The sequence below is a fragment of the Dipodomys ordii genome, unplaced genomic scaffold (assembly GCF_000151885.1).
Source record: "Dipodomys ordii isolate 6190 unplaced genomic scaffold, Dord_2.0 Scaffold61, whole genome shotgun sequence".
Taxonomy (NCBI): Eukaryota; Metazoa; Chordata; class Mammalia; order Rodentia; family Heteromyidae; genus Dipodomys; species Dipodomys ordii.
The window spans coordinates 4487725-4508944 of NW_012267277.1; the positions used below are offsets into that span (position 1 = coordinate 4487725).

The window sequence follows — 21220 nt, forward strand, 5'->3', positions numbered from 1 at the left end:
ACAGTGAGGGACACTACAGAGGAGCGGAGGGAAGGTCACTCCAGACACTGAGCTCACCACCTTATCAACTTTGTGATCAAGAAGATCTAAGAAGAAGAGCTATGACCTGTCACATTCAATGCAGAAGGCTGGTCATGGACAAGGGCTGCTTTTTAAGAACATTGGATTAACAGACCTCTAAATGGATAGGAATAATGGCATAGGGTCAGATGTCCAGCTAGGGGGAAAAAAAGCAAGTCGTCAGTTAATAATTTTCAGAAAAAGCAATCGGGGGTGGGGGGAGCAGGTTTCCTACATTTTGAGCTATAGAGTGCAATGAGATTAAAACACATGAATCTTTGCAAAGTATCATTCTGTGCATTCCTTCCCAGTATTACACAGGAGAGCCATCTTTGGTCTGCTGTCTACCACTATTTCAGGGAAAGGGAAATGAACAAGAGAGGCACCCCTTACCACTTGTGATGGACAGCAGTTCACTCCAGAGGAGTGACACACTCTGCTGTCACACCAAGTGAGTTTAGAATCTTGAACCAGGATTTACTACTATTTTCAATTTGGGAGGTAATTTCACAAGGTTAGATAAACCCAAACTGTTCAACTGTTTCTTGTACTGATTAGAGCTAAATGATCTATTTCATGCAGGCCAATTTCCTATAGGTATATGGCATTGTGTCAGTAGCCATTGCAAATGTGAGGTCCACATGGTTGCAGTTACAATCAATCTAGGACTAGGGCTTTTACTGACTGATTCTGAGCATTTTAGCTCAGATTCAGGAGGCTGTGCAGCCTCATGATCAGATTTGTAGTTTCTGGACACAATCTCTGGCATTGTTACATATGATCTGGAGCAGCTTATTCAACCTTTTGGTGCCTCAGTTCTCTCATGAGAAAAATGAATATAATAGTACTACATGGAGTGGTTAAAGGGATTCAATGAGTTGATATTAATAGGCATCTAGAAGCAATTGGCACATAATCCATAATACATAAATGTTTCTTCTCAATCACCATTGAGAAGCTACATTTTTCCCATCTGTATACAATTTTAAGAAGAAGACATGGATATAAATTTATCCCTGGTTAAAAATATATATCATGTTAATTTTAGCTAATCTTTTTGATAATCTTCTATTGTTTATTATTTTGTTATCAATTGATTGTGCTGATACTGGAACTTAAATTCAGGCATGGTCACTGGCCCTTAACTTTTTCACTCAAGACAACCACTCAACCATCTGAGCCACTTCTAGCTTTTTAGTGCTTTATTGGGGATAAGAGTCTCAAGCGCTTCGTGCCTGGACTGACTTCAAACTACAGTCCTCAGATCTTCAGCCTCCTGAGTACCTAGGATTACAAGCATTAGCCACTGGTGCCTGGCAATCTTCAAATATTTTAAAGAATTTTATTCAATGTATTATCTATGGTTGTCTGTTCTGCATCATTTATACATTTAACCAGCAAGTCTTCTATATCTTTATCTAAGATGCTGATTGAAAATATTGACAAGGGTAAGTTAAAATGCAATGGCATGTTTCAGACTACCACAGGCTCATGAGGGAGTGAGATTTAATCCTTTAGCTATGGTCTTTGAGATAGTTGCTCATTTGAGACATATGAATGGATCATTCAGCTCAAAGATCTCTATTTTGTCTAGCAGGGAACTGTAAGAAATTTCTCAAAAATGCATGGCACACATGGTACATTTCTTGTATGCTGTTTTATTGATCTACCAATAACACTCAAAATTCTAACAAGTATTCAAAGATAGTAAGTTTCTATTGTGTCAAGAAGCATAAATAATACAAGAATAAGGAGAGACCAACTAGTTAAAAGTGCTAAGAAGAAAATACAGCAACACTGCTGGCATGTAAAGGAGTATTATCTCTGTGGTAAGGCAAGGCTCTCATCTTCACATTAGGGCTTAGATCTGAACAAAGACAAAGAGAGAGAGACATGTGGTTATTTTGAGAAGAGCCATTCCAGAGGGAGGGCACAGCTAATGAAAAAACTATAGGCACTAGAAATGTTTAGAGACAAAAAAAAAGGCTAGTATGGTTGGATGCTGAACATATGGTGGCAGAGTAAGAAATTCAATCAGAGAGAGTTCCTTTAACACTTTTTTGAAAATGGCAAGGATCTTAGATCACCACACACATGGACACACTCACACACATGGACATACTCACATACATACACCCCACAGGAAGGACACTGCAGAGATTTATGTAGGAGAGTACGGATAATCTGACTTACATTTTAAAAATATCATTCTGGAAAATGGATTATCAAAGGGAAGAAAAGAAAGAGGCTAGCAAATTAATCCAGCAAGGGACACAAGATACTTTGAACTAGGTCAGTAACACTAAAGAGGGATAAGGATATCTAATTTGGGGTCCATTTTGGAGCAAAGTACAAAGGACCTGTTGAGCAGATATCAAGCTGTAAGAGAAAAAGAAGCATTACGAATGATTTTTCAGGCCTGGGTTCTCATCAACAGAGAGAACGGAGGGAACTTTTACCAAGATAGAGAATACCAAAAACAAAAAAAGTATGGTCAGTCGTTGGTTTGTGAGGACAGAGGACAATTCAGAAACTCAACCCAACCTCTCTACTTATGCATCAATCATACATGTGCATTTGATGGTGTTGTTATGCTAAGCAGACAGCCTTAAAATATTAACAGCTAGTTGAGGAATCAAAAGCAGATAACAAGAAGATTCTACTGAAGTTTGGACAGTGTACCAACAATCTAGCCAGGGAGAGGGTTGCAAAGAAAAGAATTCAAGGAAAGGCAAAAACTGAGGTTAGATAGCATGACTTATTCATAGTAAACTGGGTTCATCTTAATAACATTTCCTTTCCCAAGTGCATGCTTAATACTCAGAACAGATCCTGTATATCATCATGGTCATAGGTTAATAGACCAAACTTACTGGGATAGTGATGCCCATTTTCTGTATGTGAGCAGCAGTTCAGTTTTACTCCATGGGGCCACAAAATCACATCTGCAACTTATTTTCTTGCTTAGGGATGTCTAGCTGGCATGCCAATATAAAATTAACTAAGATGCTCAAAATACTCTTGTAGGTTTCCTATTTCTCAACCACATTTGGTCTTAATGAAGCTACTTCTCCCAGATCACTGGCCACATAGGAAAAGTCCAGTTACCACATATGTACAGATGAAGCCTGGACAACGGATTAAGTAACTTTTCAGTGCGTAGTGCCATTCCCATGATTGTACCTTAACTGGTAAAAAGGTATTTAAAAGGGTCAAGCAGAAGAGCTGGCATAAAACAGTCAAATGGCCCCCAGACATGGGAGTCAGAAGACCTGGTTTCTGGTACTAGCTATATCACTATAGTGCTATAAGGTAAAGAAAATCAATCTTACGTCCCTGAGTCTCAGTTCATGTCTGTAAATTAAGGGCACTGGAGTAGCATCTCTATGTTTCCTTTCAACTCTGCAACTTGCTATTTCTCTAGCAGGAGAAAGAGAATTGGAGAGTTCAGCTCACTTCTGGGGACTTACAATCATCTTCCAGAAGCCACCATGAGTAAAGGAGCAGTTCCATAAAACTTCAGGGATAGCAAAGCTACCATATTGTAGTCATCACTGTTCCCCAATCCTCTTGGCTCTCCAGAGCTATTCCTGAAGGGGAGGGCTGCTGAAGTGGTACTGCTGGGAATGTAGGGAGTGGGAGCCCAGGGTAGAACAGTGTTGAGGGAATGAATATTCCTGAGTCCAGGTGCCAAAGTACACTTACAAATAAAAAAGAGCCCGGGAAGGAAAGTCTATGAGATTTTTATCTCCAAAAAAGCCACTACAAAACCAGAAGTACCGCTGTGGCTCAAGCGATAGAGCACTTACCTTGAGCTGCAGAGCGCAGGGACAGCACCTAAGCCCAGAGTTCAAGCCAGGACCAACAAAAATAAATATATAAATAAATGAGCAACATTTCTCTTTTTTGGGGGGAGGGAGGGTTCCGGACGTGGGGCCTGAACTCTGGGCCTGGGCGCTGTCCCTCAGCTCTTCAGCTCAAGGCTAGCACTCTACCACTTGAGCCATAGCACCATTTCTGGCTTTTTTTCTGTTTATGTGGTGCTAAGGAATCAAACCCAGGGCCTCAGGCATGCAAGGCAAGCACTCTACCACTGAGCCACCTTCCCAGCCCCAAGAGCAACATTTCTATAAGCTGTATAACCCACACTTTTCTGGGCTATCTGATATCCCAGGTCAGCTTCACTACCAAGATTTATATAAGGAAGGTAGCTAATAGATAGTGTATATAATTATTAAAAAATGGGTTTGGGATACACACGCGCGCGCATGCGCACGCACGCGCGCACACACACACACACACACACATGCACACACACAGACTGAAGCTACAAAACTCCTTTAACACTACCTGTCACTATGGGTTTTATTTGTAGTATTGGTAAAAGTAGCAACTAGAAAGATCTCTTAAAAGAAATGGAGCAAATTTTGTGGAATGTCTTACCAGCGATCAATCTTCAAGGAATGATAGGAAGTCCCACTAGAAACTGGTGTCCTGTCCACTCTCCTACCTCTACCCATCTGTCCTTCTTCATCCAACCTATTCCCCAAGAAGATATAACACAGTCAATCATTCATGAACACCTTGTACTCTTCTCCATATGTAAGCCATTACTGATAGCATCTTCTGCTGTGGAAGTTACCTCCCTTCTTTAGCTAGTAAAATGCCACTCAGGTTTTTAAGACAAATATAATTTATCAACTCATGAGAAGACATTTTCAATACCATTGCCATCATTGATGTCTTGCTCACTTCTCCAGAGAATGGGGCATCCCAAAACACATTGAAAACCTTGAGGCTATGATTTTTTTTTTAATTTACCCAACTCCACCCTCAGAAGTAAGATCTCCTAGGAGATAGATCAAGAGGAATGCATCTTTATATTTATTTTATGTACTAAGCTTACTTAGCACAAGGCACCTGAAAGGCACTCTGTACATGTGACTGGCTGCATTGATACATGTCCAATTAGATCACTAACTGGCCTGGAGACCTCTGGGCCATTCTCTGTGAGGCAGAAGTCTGACAGTAAAAGGTAAAATAAGGTCGTGCGATAGTCAGAGAATACATACTTGTTTTCAAATTTGGGGAAGACCTTGTGATATAGTTTGGATAGGAATAAGAGTATTGGGAAAGATCAAAGTCTTATGAAGAAGGGAGGAGGCAAAGCCCAACCCAAACCACTCATGGGAGGGACTCACTCAGGACACAGGCGATGGTGGTGTACAGTGCTCCAAATAAACTAGACAAGGCTGGAAGTAACCATAGGCAAAAGTTCAGACTTCCCCTGCATCACATGACATAAGGATAAAATAGAAACAGTAACTCTTGAAGGGCAGAATAGTAACATTGAACTGCATGGCTTGTTTGCAACAAATGAAAATGAACCTCACATTCTAAAGAATGAACAGAGGAGTCCTTGTAAATACATCAAGTTCTTTTCGGAAATTAAGAACAATAGGCCTCATTTGTGGTCATTTGGGTAAATGCCCAGGAGTGGGATTACTGGGTCATAGAGAAGCTCTATGTTTAGTCTTTGGAGAAACCTCCATACTGCTTTCCAGACTGGTTGAACCAATTTACATTCCCACCCAACAGTGTAGTAGCATTCCCTTTTGGCCACATCTCCACCAGCATCTGTAATTATTTGTTTTCTTGATAATGGCCATTCTAACTGGGGTGAGGAAAAATCTCAATGTAGTTTTGATTTGAATTTCTTTTATGGCCAGCGACATTGAACATTTCTTCATGTGTCCATTGGCTATTCTTAGTTTCTCTCCACAGAAGCCCACTTATGAATGGGGTGGTTGTTTCTTTGAAGATTTGTTATTGAGAGGTTTAATTTTTTTTGAGCTCTAGGTATATTTTTGATATGAGGTCCTGTCTGTTATATAGCTAGTGAAGATCTCCCCATCTGTGGGCTTTCTATTTATCATGCTATTTATGTCCTTTGCTATGCAGAAGCTCTGCAGTTGAATGGATCCCATTAACAAGGCCACACTAAAACTACCAGCACAACTATGTTTACTGCAGCATTATTAACCATAGCTAAGATATGGATCAGCACAGATGCCTCTCAGTAGACAAATGGATAAAAAAATTTAGTATATATACACAATGGAATTATATGCTTCAATCACAAGAATGACATCATTCTGTTTGTAAGAAAATGGAAAGACTTGGAAAAAATCATATTAAGTGAAAAAAGCCAGATCTAAAGAAACAGGCTCCATAGTTCACCTCATCTTGTAATAATTAGTGTATGTCTAGGACAGTCCTAGCAGAGGAAGGATCACAATAGCTCAATATCTATGTATAAATGACCATATAAAATGATGCTAATCGAAAAGAACTCTGAAACATGGAAACAGAGGTTTTTTGTTGGTTTTTTTTTTTTGGTACTGTGTGAAGTTATTTCTTTTTACTTTCTTTTTTCCCCTTTGGTTTATCCCCTGTTGTCACTTTTTTATTTTGATATCCTGTGTCTTGTATACACATTTATATGAATTGGGGAGAGAAGGGGGATAACAAAATGGTAAGACAGAAAAACAAAGGGTAAACAATGTAACAGTGATACTCACAAGATAGTATGTTGGAAATCAACTTTACAAGTTGTCAGGGGAGAAGAGGAGTTGGGGAGAGGGAAAATAGGAGAAAAGGAGGGAGGGAGTATCATTGTTCAACAAGAAATGTACTCATCTCCTTGCTTATGTAACTGTAACTCCTCTATAATCATTTTTATAATAAAATAAAATTTTATTTTAGAAAAAAACTTTTCCAAGACAATGTCAGATAATATCCTTATTGTGTGGAGATAGAGAATAATTTCTGATGATAAAAGACAAAGCACAATAAAGTGATTCATAAATTTAAAAAAGAACAATAGGCACTAATAGATTTCACATTATTTTATAAAACCCTCTCCTATAGATGGCATCGGTAAGTTCAGGTTTCTAACTCTGGCCATGATTCACATTGATCCCATGAGGGGATTTTCTCCTTTCTCCTCCAAGGTAGATAAAAGTGGACAGGAACCCCCCCCCCATCTTTTGTTTCTCTACTGTCACTTACTCCATCTATAGGAAGAGTAATCACTTAGATGATATGTAAGATCTGAAAGAATGAAACACTATGGGGCAGGATGTGGCCACATTCTAAACACTGAGTCAATGCAAGCTTGAAATTTGTCTCTTCTTGATCTGCCTATACTCAGGCAAGTGATTCTGAGATCACAGACCAAGCAGATCAAATGAAGCTTATTTTAGCCAGTATAGCTAGATTTAGTTTGCCTGTGCCCCAGGTTCTTTACCTGCCATTCAGTGGTGTAATCAATATCCTACAGATCTCAAGGTCTAGTCTCATTGCAAAGAGAAGTGGGAGACCACCATGGCTCAAAGCAGAATCAATATTATACTGTGGCTTGGGTGGTTCTGGGAATTATTCTCAATCAGTTAAAACTCACTCATACACCATCAATGGTAAATACTGGTACATTTGTGTGTCCAATCATATTTGTAATTAGTCAATATTTTTCACTTGTGCTTTGAAGGCTACAAGACAAAAATATCTAAAAGGCAGCATCAATTACTATAGATTTTATTTTACTCAACAGAAAAGTAAATTTCCCAACCTTCCTATAATAAGCTGTTGTTAAATATTTCCTGCCCAACAGAATGGTGAGACAAAGGACAAGGGAGAAACCAATACAACAGGGATATACACAAGACAACATGTTGTAAATGAGCTGTATAACTGGCGGGGGGGGGGAGAGGTAGGGGGAGAGAAAGTAGGAGAAAAATGAGGGAAGGGGTAACAAGTTTGATAAGAAATGTATTTATTACCGTACTTATGGAACTGTAACTTCTCAGTACCTCACCTTGGCAATAAAAAATTCAAATAAATAGATAAATAAAAACATAAAATAAATTTTACAAAAAAAATTCCTGTCCTGGCCAGGTGCCAGTGACTCATACCTGTAATCCTAGCTCTAAGAAATCTGGTCATACTACACATAGAGCTCCCCTATGACCTAGCAATCCCACTTTGGGGCATTTACCCATATGAAATCAAACAAGGCCATATTAAAGCTACCAGCACAACTATGTTTATTGCAGCATTACTCATCATAGCTAAGATATGGAACCAACCCAGATGCCCCTCAGTAGATGAGTGGATCAAGATAATGGAATTCTATGCTTCCATCAGTAAGAATGACACCACCCTATTTGATAGGAAATGGAAAGATGGAAAAAAATCATATTAAGTGAAGTAAGCCAGTCCCAAAGAAATTTAGGTCCCATGGTTTCCCTTATTTGCAATAATTAGTATACATATAGGGTGATCTTATTAGATGAGCTGAAAAGTTCAGACACTATGTATATATGATCATATAAAATGATGCTAAGTGAAATGAACCTGAAGGAATGGACACAAGAGGTCTGTCTTTGATGTTGTTGTTTTAAGTGTACTATGTGATTTTTTGTTTGTTTCCTTTGTATGTTTTTCCTTCTATGGTTTATCCTCTGATGTCACTGTACTTGATTTTGGTACCCTGCATCTTGTATATATATTTGTCTCATCTAGGGAGGTAAAGGGGAATCACAAAATGGTAAAACAAGGATACAGGATGGCCCGTTACAAGAAACCCACAGGACAGTATATTTGAAATGAACTGTACAACTTCAGGTGGGTGGGGGTGGGGTGGGGTGGGAAGGAGTGTGGGAGGTGGAAGAGGGAAGGGATACTGGGCCAACAACAAAGGAAGGGGTAACAATGATTGACAAGTAATGTACTCATTGCCTTACCCCTCTCTACAGCATCTTTACAAGAAAATTAAATTAAAAAAAGAAAGCTGGTCATAAAGCTTCCCTATGATCCAGTCATACCATTCCTGGTCATCTACCTAGAACACCACAAGCCAGGATAGCATAAAGACACTTCAACACCTGTGTCCATTGCTATACCATTCACAATAGCCAAGTTGTGGAAACAGCTAAGGTGTCCTATAATAGATGAGTAAATCCAAAAAATGTGGTACATACATACAATGGAATTTTACACAGCCATTAGAAAGAATAATATTATGTCCTTTGCAGGGAAATGGATGGACCTAGAACAAATCATGTTAAGTGAGGTAAGCCAAGTTCAGAGACACAAAAAGCACCTATTTTCTCTCATATGCAGAAGCTAGATCTAAAATACACTGGGACCTGATAAATTATCCACATCTCTAGGCATTCATACACAGTAAGATCAAAGAGGATACTCTTAGGAGAGGGAAAAGAAAAGCACGATACCTACGTGCATCTCATCATACAAAAAAAATTATAGAAATGAACTCCAGGAAACAGAAATAAGAGGTTTCTTTCTTTGATGCTGTTTTCATTTTCTTTTCTGTATCCTTGTTCTTTATATGTCTTTGGGAGGGTGAGGAGAAGCACAGAAATGAATGGTTAAAGGTAAACAAATGAAGCAGTGGTACTCACTGGACACTATGTTGAAAATGATCTATACAAGTTGTGGTGGGTATGGGGGAAAACTGAGAGACAGAGAGAAGGAAGGGGTGACACTGACCAAAAAGAAATGTACTCTATACCTGATTTATATAACTGTAACCCTTCTGTACATCATCACCTTTATAATAACAATAAAAGAAAAAAATTAAAAAGAATGGGGTTGGATTTAGGCAATAACTCTGCTATACTTTCATAGGAGTATCTTCTTCAATAGAAAGTGCTAGTGAAAGATTATTATGAACACTGAATTGATGTCAGAAATTTGTTAGGTCTCTTTCACCTTGCACTATCATTTAACTTAAAGAATCCATTGAAATTCCATTAAGTGTTAAAACAATAAAAGCCAAGACAGAATTTACTTAACAAATCCTTCATTCACATACATATTCACTCACTCAACAAATATATCACTGGTGTCTATAACATGCCAGGTAACTGTATCCATGGTATGTAATGCCTAAAATATAGTCTCAAAGGGGAGAGAAAACCATTTTTAAAAGGCAGCCTCTGTTCCCCTCAATAATGTATCTTCTTCCATGTATACTTTATATGCATTTCTGCTTCTCTCTGAATACTCAGTAATTTGATCTATTCAGGCCTTATATTTCTTGTTTTCCTGACTTCCTAAATCCAAAATAATGAATGAGCTGTAAGGTAACACTGAATTATTTTACATAATGAAATCCTATAATGCAAACAACTACTCTATATTTCAGCCATCTTATACATATGAATTTTCATGAACTGTCCTACCCCAATAATATACCAAAGCATGCTTTTCCCAGGAAGTAAAAGCAACTGGGACATGCTGGAAGGGAGGCTGGATAATCGATTAGAACAGGTGGGATGTTGCTTATCTTCCTAAGGGTCCTCTCTCCTTGCTGATGTCTTCCTTCCTGTTCACTTTTGATAGATGTGTAGGATTAAATAGGTAACCTGGGAATGATTCACATGGGACTGAAGGTCAAAATTTATTGAAATAGATCATTTTATTGGACTATAGGTGGATAATCTCTTACCCACTCTCCACAAAACATACAGAGAGAGAGAGAAAGAGAGAGAGAGAGAGAGAGAGGTTTGAGCTTCCTCCATTAATTCTGAATATTAAACCAACTAGGAATTTAATGGTAAAGAAATTTCCTGGTATATTCTTTTCATTCAGTTATTTTATGTCTTACTTTGCACAGTGTTCTCAAACCAAAGTATCAAGTACTTCCTTGGAAGAGCAGAAGGTAGCAGCTTTGAAAACTTACATGTAGTTACTTAAAACACTGTAAATTTCCCTTGTCCTTGAAATGCACTATATAAATATTGCATTTGATCCTTAACTTACACTTCATAAATAATTTATATCAAAAATATTCTTCCATAAGACCATCAGTTGCTGAGGTGTTCAGTTTTCGGGGAAAGCATTTATTTACTGCATGAGCCGAGAAGGCTGGTAAAGACTTGGCTAAAAGCTCCACATGGAGCAAATTATGGTAATTGTATTAATGCTCCAGTCCACCACACTCAGTGCTCAAATCTGCTAAAAGGTTTTGTGCTATATTGCTCACATTTTGATGAGCAATGAGGCCACTGGAAATATTTAACACTTTATAGGGAGACTTCCGAGATTCATTTTACATAGTTCCAAGAATTACAGACAATGTCTGGAAGGGAGTGAGGCATTTCTGAACATCAAACTGAGAGTAAATATCTTTTTAAATGTTTTCTGCTTTGGGTTCAGATTGAAAATCTAAGCTCAAGTAACCAGAAATGAAAATCAGGGGAAGATCACACAATTAATTTTGATGAATGAGTATGTTTTAATCCATGTACGGCAATATTCTGGTTAATGATATGCCTCCTTAGGACATCCATTAAAAATCCATTAACTTAACAGGCAAAATCTAATAAAGTTACTCTGGAAATTTTCTGCCAGATTAACATTATGGACTTTTAATGAACATTTCTTTAGGTATTGTCCTATTAGCAGAGCTAATATACTAATCAAACATGTGTCTTGTATGCAGAGGAAAAAGAGGAAAATGTTGAAAAGGCAAGAGGTTAAAGGATCTGAAGAGAAACCAGAGTGTGAGGAAAATGGTAAAATAATCAGAAAATCAAAGCCCACAAATGGTACTGCTACAATCAGAAAAATTCTTATAGATTTTCAAAACAAAATATACCAGCTCCCAGAAGCATGAATCTATTTTCCTATTAATCAAATAATAAAGCCATAAAAATGTGTTATGCCCTCTGTTAGAACGGGGAATATAAAAGCAAATAAGTGAAAAACCTCTTGTTCAAGACTTCACAATTTACTATAAAATCAAGATATATAAGCAGATACAGCTGTTCAGCCATGGCTCCTGCCTGTAATCCTAGCTACTCAGGAGGCTGAGATCTGTGGATCATGGTTCAAAGCCAGACAGGACAGAAAAGTTCATGATATTCCTATTTCAATTAACCATGAAAAAGAAAAATTGGCCTACAGTCATGTCCTATCCATCATAACTGATTTATTTTATTTATTTTTTCAACTGATTTATTTTTTTCTTATGCTGTGGTATATTAATAAATTTTAAAAATTATCTCTAAAAGTTGTACTAAAAGGTTTCAATTTAACATGTCCATGTATGTGTACAATACATGTTGATCAATGTCACCCTTCCCATCATTCTTCCTCTCATTCTTACCTATTCCATCCCAGTTCTATTTCCACATAAGCACATTGAGTATTATGTCTGTATTCACCCACCCTTCCTCTCTCCATTCAGCCTTCCTCTTCAGATAAGACATGTCACTATCTGGTTCATTTTGGAAAAACCCAAGTCTTAGGAAAGTAGGGTTGGTTTCCTATACTGGAATCTAGGCAAAATGAACAATATGTTACATACATGCATAAACCCACTGATATATGTATGTAAAATACCAATGTATGGATAGATAGAAAGATAGATGGACAGATGGATGTGATCATTCTCCAGATTTTCTCCTCCTTTACCTATTTTGCTGTAATTATCAGCAACCAAGTCTTCCAAACCAACCATCTTCCAGAAACTGTCATCCCAGCCTTTATCTGCTGAATATGTCCATTTGCACACCAGGGAGCAGAGAGATCTAGGGAAAGAGGAGAGAGATAAAACCAATGAACCATGTTTCCTTCATAAGTAAGTATCTACCAGATTATCTTGAGTAATATGGAGAAAAATGTTAAGTATACACCACTGTTTAGATCCAAAGGTCTCCCTGGACACCTAGCAATCACTGGTAGCCCCTTCTTTTACTTTCAGAAGATTTTCAGCTCTTTATTTGGATACCGATCAAACAATGAATATTTACACTTACAGCTACACACATATAGATTTTTGAGGTAACTATAAATTATGATAGTTGACTAGCTTTTAGATGAAATTAGCTTAGCAAACTTTAAAAGATAACATTGGTTATGTTAAAAGCTGTTCCTTATCATTCAGAGATATATGCTAACATATTTATATGAGATGAGATGTTATTTTGGATTTGCTACAAAATAGCATGGGAAGAAGAATGAAATTGTAGACCAGGCAAGACTAGCCTTAGTTGCTGGTCACTGAGGCTTAGACCAAACATTGTCTACTTTGTACATATTTAAAATTCTGTTTAATAAAGATGTTTTTAAAAGTTCCTGGTGGTTGCTCTAAGCTAAAGTAAAATGTAATAAAGAGTCATTTTCCTTTTCAGCTTTATTTCTCATCAAGTCATTCTTAATATTCTATATTCCATCTCTAAAAATAATTGGCATTTCTCTAAAAATGTGACTGGAAAAGGGCGTCTTAAACTTTTATGTCTCTGTCCTGTACCCAGAGGCTTAGAAATTTCTTCCAGCTTCCCTTCTTTATAACAAAAACTTGCACTTTCACATAAGCTGAAATTCCAGTTTAGGGTTATGTATTCCTTTTCTGAGATCCGAGCATACAATGTATACTTTAGCATTATTGTCTATCACATCCTGTAATTAATTGCTTTTTTATAGATCTTCCTTGTAGCCCTAATACTTTTCAATATATTTTCCATATTTCTCCAGTGCAATTTTTTAAAAATGAGATTTGTTACATCAACCCTGATTAAATCCATTCACTTGACCTTTGTGACATCACTGGTTTCCATTGTGTGATTCCCAGCCTTGCTTCCTCCTAGTGTACCATCTTGAATCACTTAAGAAGTTTTTACATGTCAGCTCAGACAGTTTAGGAGGCCTCAATGAAGGGACTGTTGTTAAATGACTATTTTCTGTGTGCAACCAATTCTATTATAGGCAGACAGCTACTGCTTGCCTACCCACTTCTGCTCTCCCAGCAAACCAGCAACTCTTTTGACATAAAACCAGTCTTACTCTTACAAAACCAGTCTTACCTGCCCACATATGAAAGGACACTTTTCATTAACAATTTGTTCATTCGTGGCACAACTGCCAGAACACATAGAATGGTGTTTAGTGACACCAATACATTTAAAAAGTACTTACACAAATATAAATACATACACACACTATATACACATACATATATATATATATATATATATATATATATATACATGTATGCATGTATACATATGTATCCCTTATTTAAGGTAGTTTACCCTAAGAGATGCAGAGTAGGTAAACTCCCCCTTGGCACAATGTTTGAAATTTCAACTATCTAGGAACTCTCTTAGCTCACTGGGAAGAGCGATTATAAACAAAAGACAATGTAGGAGGATTATTTCCAATAATCCTAGCAAATAAGATAAATCTTCACTCTCTAGATGCCCCATTAATAGAGACTTCTGTTCCTCTACTCTTAACTATTTCTTGCAACTTACTTGACTTTTGCTCCTCCCACGCACCCTTGTCCACTTGGCAACCTACAAGTCTTCCTTTTTATCTAGTTCCCATTTAGTTCTTCTATCAACATTTCCATACTATCCGCAAGCCAATTTTAAGTCTCTCCTTTAAGATGCCATGGAAAATTACAAATACATTACAGTTTTTAACATGTAAGGGAGGTTTACTGTTAAAATGGTCCTGTGCCTTGAATCCTTCGACATATCCACATCCTCTGCCATGTAACTAGATAGTGTGGAAACTTCCTCCTTACAGTATAGGCCATGCCCTATGGGAAGGACTACTTTTCTTATCTCTACACTTTGAATTGGGACACAGGACTGGATTTAGCTAAAGGAATTCAACAGAAGGGACTGCATACCACTTCTGTCGTCTAGGCTTAAAGATGCTTCATTTATTTTGATTGCTTTCTTGCACCTCTGGCTCCACCATGAGAAATTCATGTTGAGCTAGGGTACTAGTCACATGAGGAGGATCAAAGATGAGAAGCATACAGCAATGATCACAAAAAAAAAAAAAACCAAAACACAATCTGGACCACATACCTCTAGGTTGTGGATCAAGTTGAATCAGACAACCAAGATGCCAGTGAATGAATCAAACTAACATCAAAAGAACCACTCACCAGAGCACAAACTAACAAAGCCTCTTATCAGGCAATCAAATGATCACTGGATTCCACTCTGAGCCTTGGTTGTGGTTTGCAAACAAGCAGTAGTTAACTCAACACGTTAAAATGTAAGTAAATCAGTCCAACTGTATTTTGCTCATATAATAAGAGAAAAAATAGGAATGCCTCATTGCTTATTGTTTATAGTAAATTACAATAAGTGGCTAAAAAGTGTTCTAGGAGTGAAGATGACTGAACCACAGTCTTGTGGCTAAAGATGTCTCTGGAAACTCAATTCTCCATATGGACTGTGCAACTATGATTAGGATTCATTTTATTTGTATCTCTGTAAATCACACCAGTGCTAATAGTGATTGGCATCTTTCAGAGAGTGCATCTCAAGTTTAAGTTTTTAGCAAATCTCTAGGAAAGAAAGACATACAGAACTGCATCTTCTTTCTGGGTAAAGGCAAAGTACCAGTAACTAAATAAAAGTTTTTTTCTTGCCCAGAGATTTCTATTACAACCTGAGTTTTGTCATTTCCCTGAAGTGTGTTTCTGTGCAACTAGCCTCCTAGTCACCTTTAGACAAGCTATATCTACCAGCCCATCATGTCATTCCACACAGGAGCATTGTAGAATTAAACTTAGAAGTAAAAGCCTCTAACAGTCAGAGACTACACTGCAGGCTAAGTTATTTCCAAGAACAATATGCAGAAAATGAGTGCTATTTTTTCCCAGGAAGCTTGTAGAGGATAGAAGGCGCCTTGAACTCTTGGTGAATTAGCTGACTTCCAACAGGAATATCAGGGCATAAATCCTGTACCTTTCCTAGCATTCAGATCTGTTAATGCTGAATAGATCCTCAAAAACCTACATATAAGCACCAAAAATATACAGACCCATGAGTAGATTTTTAAAAACTATATAACTTGGAGAGACAGGTGTTTTTGAGAGAAGATTATGTAGACCATCTATAAGAAGCAAGTGGCAGGTCTCACTGAAGTAGAAATGATGAAAATACTGGGAGGCAACATTAATTATGAAAGCAAGGAGAACTTACACAGTGACTTTCTGGAATGTAAAGGTTTTTTTTTTACACTAAAAAAATCAATTGGCCCTGATGGAAATTAAATTAATGTTCTGGAAGACAAAGTGAATGAATATCTTTCTCAAAGCAGTGAAGACATGAAAGGGGAAAAAATCATGATGGAAGGGGTAAGAAGCTTGGGGAAAGACCTAGGACCCTGAATGAGAATAACAGGAACTCCAGGAGCAATTTCTTTAAAAGGAACAGGAAAAAGAAAACAGAAGAGATGAGTGAACCATGATAAGTAAATGAATACAGTACAGGTACATGGTTACACTGAGTTAAAATAAGACTGAAGCCTATAGATGAAAAGCCTCACTTAGTCCAAGAAGTAAATCTTGAATTTCAAAAGCAAACAAAAAATCCCACCAAGTCAAAACAACAATGATAAAAAAGAAATAAACAAGGCTGAGAGATCAGAGGATACAGAAAGAAGAGTCTTGCCCAACTATTCAAGCCTTAATATGGAGAAAATAACAGAGTAAAAGCAAACCTAATTTTTGATGATCACATATCGTAACAGCTACAGTTATTATAACCTTTCTGTTTTTTAAAAAAGTCAATGAGTACTGAGTACATATCAGAGATTTCCTCAGCAGGAAGAAGCCTCAAAATTTAAAAATGAATAAAACAGCCACCAAATACCATCCATATAGACAAGATAAAGCAGCCTCAGTAAAAGCAAGAAGTTCCAACTCTCCAGATCTACCCAGAGCAAGGCAAGCACATGAAAAGCACAAGTCTGCTAAGTTCCAGGGGCCTGATCATTTTCATGCATTTCTCCAAGACTATGAAAACGAAGTCGGCCCTGCTGCATTATTTATAGACAGTTCCCTGCATTGACATTGCCAGGCCCCTACTTTCAAGGGAAACCTTTTGTTCTCTGCCTGGGGAATGCAGAACCTGGAGAGTCTCAATCGAACAAGCTAGTGAATAACAGAATAATTAGAGTTGAGTTTGGGGATAAATTACCAAGATATTTCTGGCTACAGTCTTTGGTACATCACAGGCCCATATGATGGCTCTGTTTTTCCAAGACATGCAGCAGAATGAATTACCAGCACTAAAGATACTGCTCAAGGGGAAATATAATGACTGGGGTTGGATTGCTAATTGCATCAACAAAGAGACCAAGGAAGGCCTTATTTCTGAAGAAATACCACTGCACCAAGTGGAGTTGCTTCTGTTAAAGAGCTGTCAGATTTCAGGCTTGTTACTATTGGCTCTGTACTTCATCAAGACTTGCTGACAGGTCCATGACAGACCAAAATAATATATGCAGTGATGCAACACAGGGCGATATTAAATTGCCTTTTCAGTTAGACCTGCTGATAACATGGTTCAAACGTAGCCATGACAATATGGGGAGCATGAAAGAACTGAATAAATAATCAAGTTGAGGGAGTTTTCCCATGAGAGAAAGGGGGGGGGAGTGTCCAAGAGTCAAAATTAAGAGACCCTATAGTCAATGCCAAAACATTGGTGAAGCCCCTGGATCCATAAATTTGAATTTGTCTCCTAAATTTAATGAAAGGCAATGCTAATTAGGGGCACTACTGAGAGGAGGAAAAAAGGGCAAAGGCATCTCTGTTAAGTGTGAAGTGCACTGTATGTAGGTTACTGAATATCACAATGAACTTGTAAAGAAAGTGACAGAGAAGGACACTTCACAGAAAGGTTGAGTAACTCCTTTGAGGTCATACCATTAGGAAAGAGCAGGGCAGAAGTTCAAACTTTGTCCTGATTACTGCAAAACTATACTTATGAATGACATACTTTTTCATGCTCATTCATGAAAAAAATAGTTACAAGGCATTGCAATGACCAATTAAACAATGTGAAAGAGTACAATAAATTTGAGGTAGTATTCAATTTTTCTAGGTTACTTTGTCTATCTTTTCTGTGTGTATGTGGGCATATATGCATACATGCACACATGCTAATGACCAAATCTTGCTTGGTAAGTTAACCCCCAGCTCTCTCATTTTCTTAGTAGATGAATAAATACAAAAATTAAAATGGAGCAAAGAAGCAGCTTCCTTAGGTAGCTACTACTGGTAAAGGTTAACTTGTTCAAGAGTTGAATGGTATATACAGCTATTCAAGGACAATGAGATTAACTCTCATGATGTCCAAATGAAGAGTACTTTTGACAATTCAGTTATAAAGTCACATAATTAAAAATAAACTGTGAAACATGATCATAAAATGACCAAATTACTTCATGGTCACCCAAAGGTAATAGTAACCAGCCCTTTATTAAGAAGCTTAAAGAAAGGATGTATTGGTCAGATTGAAGATGACAAGGAAAAAAAGGAAGAGATAAAAGCAAAGGCAAGTGTTAGTGGGGACGAGGAAGAACAGTTCAGATGGAGAGTTGCATGTGCAAAGAGGTGGAAGTTCGGTACCACATGGCACAGCATAGGTTTCAATGAGAACTTCATAGGGCAAATCTTCCAGCTAAGTGCTTCTTGTATATGAAAGTACTCTTCCTTCTTCCTTCTCTATCCACTCCCTTACAAATATCAACTAAGTTCTTCTCATGTACTAGGAGCAGGTATTATGTCTTTCCTCTTAGAGCTCACAGTCAAAGAATGACCCAGCAATTCTTCTTTTTTGTTGTTGTGAAAATACCGTACAGAGGGGTTACAATTACATGGGCAAGGTAATGAGTACATTTCTTATCAAGCATTGTTGCCTCCTCCTTTGTTTCCTCTTCCCATCCCTTCCCATCTCCCCTCCCACACCCCCACACCCTGGCCAAAGTTGTAAAGTTCCTTTTTCAACATAATGACTTTACATCTCATTGTTTCAATGGGTCCACCTGTATCCCTATTTAAATGGTTTGTTTTTGCCCTTCCCCTCTACAAATTATAGCAACATCAAATACAATGAAAGCAGGGGTTACACCGTGGGGGAGGGGCATACAAAGCAACAAAGAAATCATCTTATAAATATGTTAAAAACAATCACAAGAAAGAAAAAAAATTTGAATACTTATCTTAGGTTCATTTCACCTAACATCAACTTATCTGACCTTTTCTGCTTATCTCAGACATATACTAGTTATTGCAAATACGGGAAACCATGGGACCTATGTTTCTTTGGTCCTGGTTTACTTCACTTAATATAATTTTTTTTTCCTTTTCCGTTAGGAAATGGAAAGACTTGACCCAGCAATTCTACTCCTGGGTCTTAATCTAATAGAACATAAGCAAGGTTAAAGTAAAGCCACCAACACAGCCACGCTCATTGCAGCACTGTTCACCATAGCCAAGTTACAGAACCAGCCCAGAAACCCTTCAATGAACAAATGGATCAAGAAAATGTGGTATATATACACAATGGAATTTTACTTATCCATTAGAAATAATGATATTGTACCATTTGTAAGGAAATGGAAAGAGTTGGGAAAAATGATAACAGGTGAAGTAAGGCAGACCCAGAGAAACAAAGGTTTCATGGTTTTCCTCAATTGTGGTAGATAGAATGTACCTATAAATCCTTAAGTAGACACATTGGGTCATATGCAAGTGGTTACAAATTAATTAACTGAAGTATAATAGATTCTATGAAGAGCTCAAATATAATTTTTATAAGGACTAGGTCAAAGCTCAACAAAATCAACACCAGATATGGGGTACATGTAACAGGGAGGTGGCACCGAGGGGAGAGGGATAGAAAAATGAAGTGAGGAAAAGAAGAGAATGCAGTCAAGAATTCATTGTATATACCACAAACTTCAGAAAAATATGGGAAGGGATGGGCCAAAGGGTGGGGGAGAAATGTTGAAAAGGCTAACATTGACCAAGTTGCATTGTATTCATAAACTGATTTGTTAAATGGCACCTCCTTTGTATAACTTTTAAAAGAGATAATCTTTTAGAAGAGAGACATGCATGATGGACTCCTTGAAATATCTAACAAATACTGTGTAAATTCAATATAATGAAAAAGTATTACTCAATGCCTATTGTGCCTATAATATTAATAGGCCTATAGAAATACAAATTGAAGCCAGGTGCTGTAGTTGTAATCATAGCTACTCAAAAGGCTGAGTTGTAAGGATCCCGGTTTGAAGCCAACTTAAACAGGCAAATCCAAGAGACTTGTATTTCCAATTAACCAGCACAAAGCCAGGGAAGTGAGGTACAGCTCAAGTGGTAGACTGTCATCCTTGAACAAAAAAGTCAGGCCCTGAATTCAAGACCTGGTACCAGCTTATTCTCAGTCACACACATACATGTGCAAATAAAGATGAATTGAAACCCTACCTTAGACTTCTTTATTAAGAAGTAGAGTTTCAGGGCATGGCCAAGGGTTTCTACACAGTATCTTATGCTCCTTCCATTTTTACCAGTAGCTAAAAATTATCAAAAAGGGGCTGCATTGTGATATTAACATCCTCAGATTAGACCACTCTGATTCATCTGAGTTTTCCCTAGTCTTTTCCTTAGCTTTTTCTCTGCTCTAGTAATTAGAGTTCCTGACACAATAATTTTAAGCCTACTCTGGCATCTTGGATGGGAGGTTTTATGTTAGTCTTTTGCCTATGGCCATGTAAAGATTCGCTGTCATCTAGGGGCATGGCTTAAGAACCTGGATAGTATTATGTCCTGAGTTCAGTCCCCCTCTGCCTTCAACACACCCAAAGATTCATGATTCATCTACTCTCTTGCTCTTCCAAATCCCTTTCTTCTGAATCCCATACCTTGGTGCTAGCTAGCTTCTTCTGCAGTATCTACCCTAGTATGTTTATGGGGCTACTGACACCAAGACCTATTACTAAATATAGCTGTGCCCCAGTATAACCTACAAGAGTTTGAGGACATGAGCAACTGTTTATTCTGACTCATAAAAGTTCCCTGAATTTCACAAGCTCCAATATTAAAATACCTTTTCAAGTGGTAACACATTTTGTTCTACTCTATTACATGATAACATATTGTGTGTCAGCATGGATGAATAGTGGAGTCTATCATAATCTTTCCAACATCCTTCAGCAATAGTGGTATCTTAGACTTGCCATTTGGGAAGTAGAGCACTGAATGGATCTGAAACAGTCTAACCTGTACACATCAGTAAGCCTGGGG

General features: G+C 37.7%; 1 protein-coding gene across 3 annotated transcripts in view; it reads right to left on the reverse strand.

Annotated features, from left to right (window-relative positions):
* Fggy (FGGY carbohydrate kinase domain containing) overlaps nt 1–21220 on the reverse strand; it is a 363024-nt gene that overhangs the window by 217050 nt on the left and 124754 nt on the right. For all 3 annotated transcript variants that reach the window (XM_013022325.1, XM_013022324.1, XM_013022326.1), the window contains exon 6: nt 12565–12680. In XM_013022325.1, coding sequence (XP_012877779.1) covers nt 12565–12680 — 116 coding nt within the window. The remainder of the gene's footprint in view (nt 1–12564; nt 12681–21220) is intronic.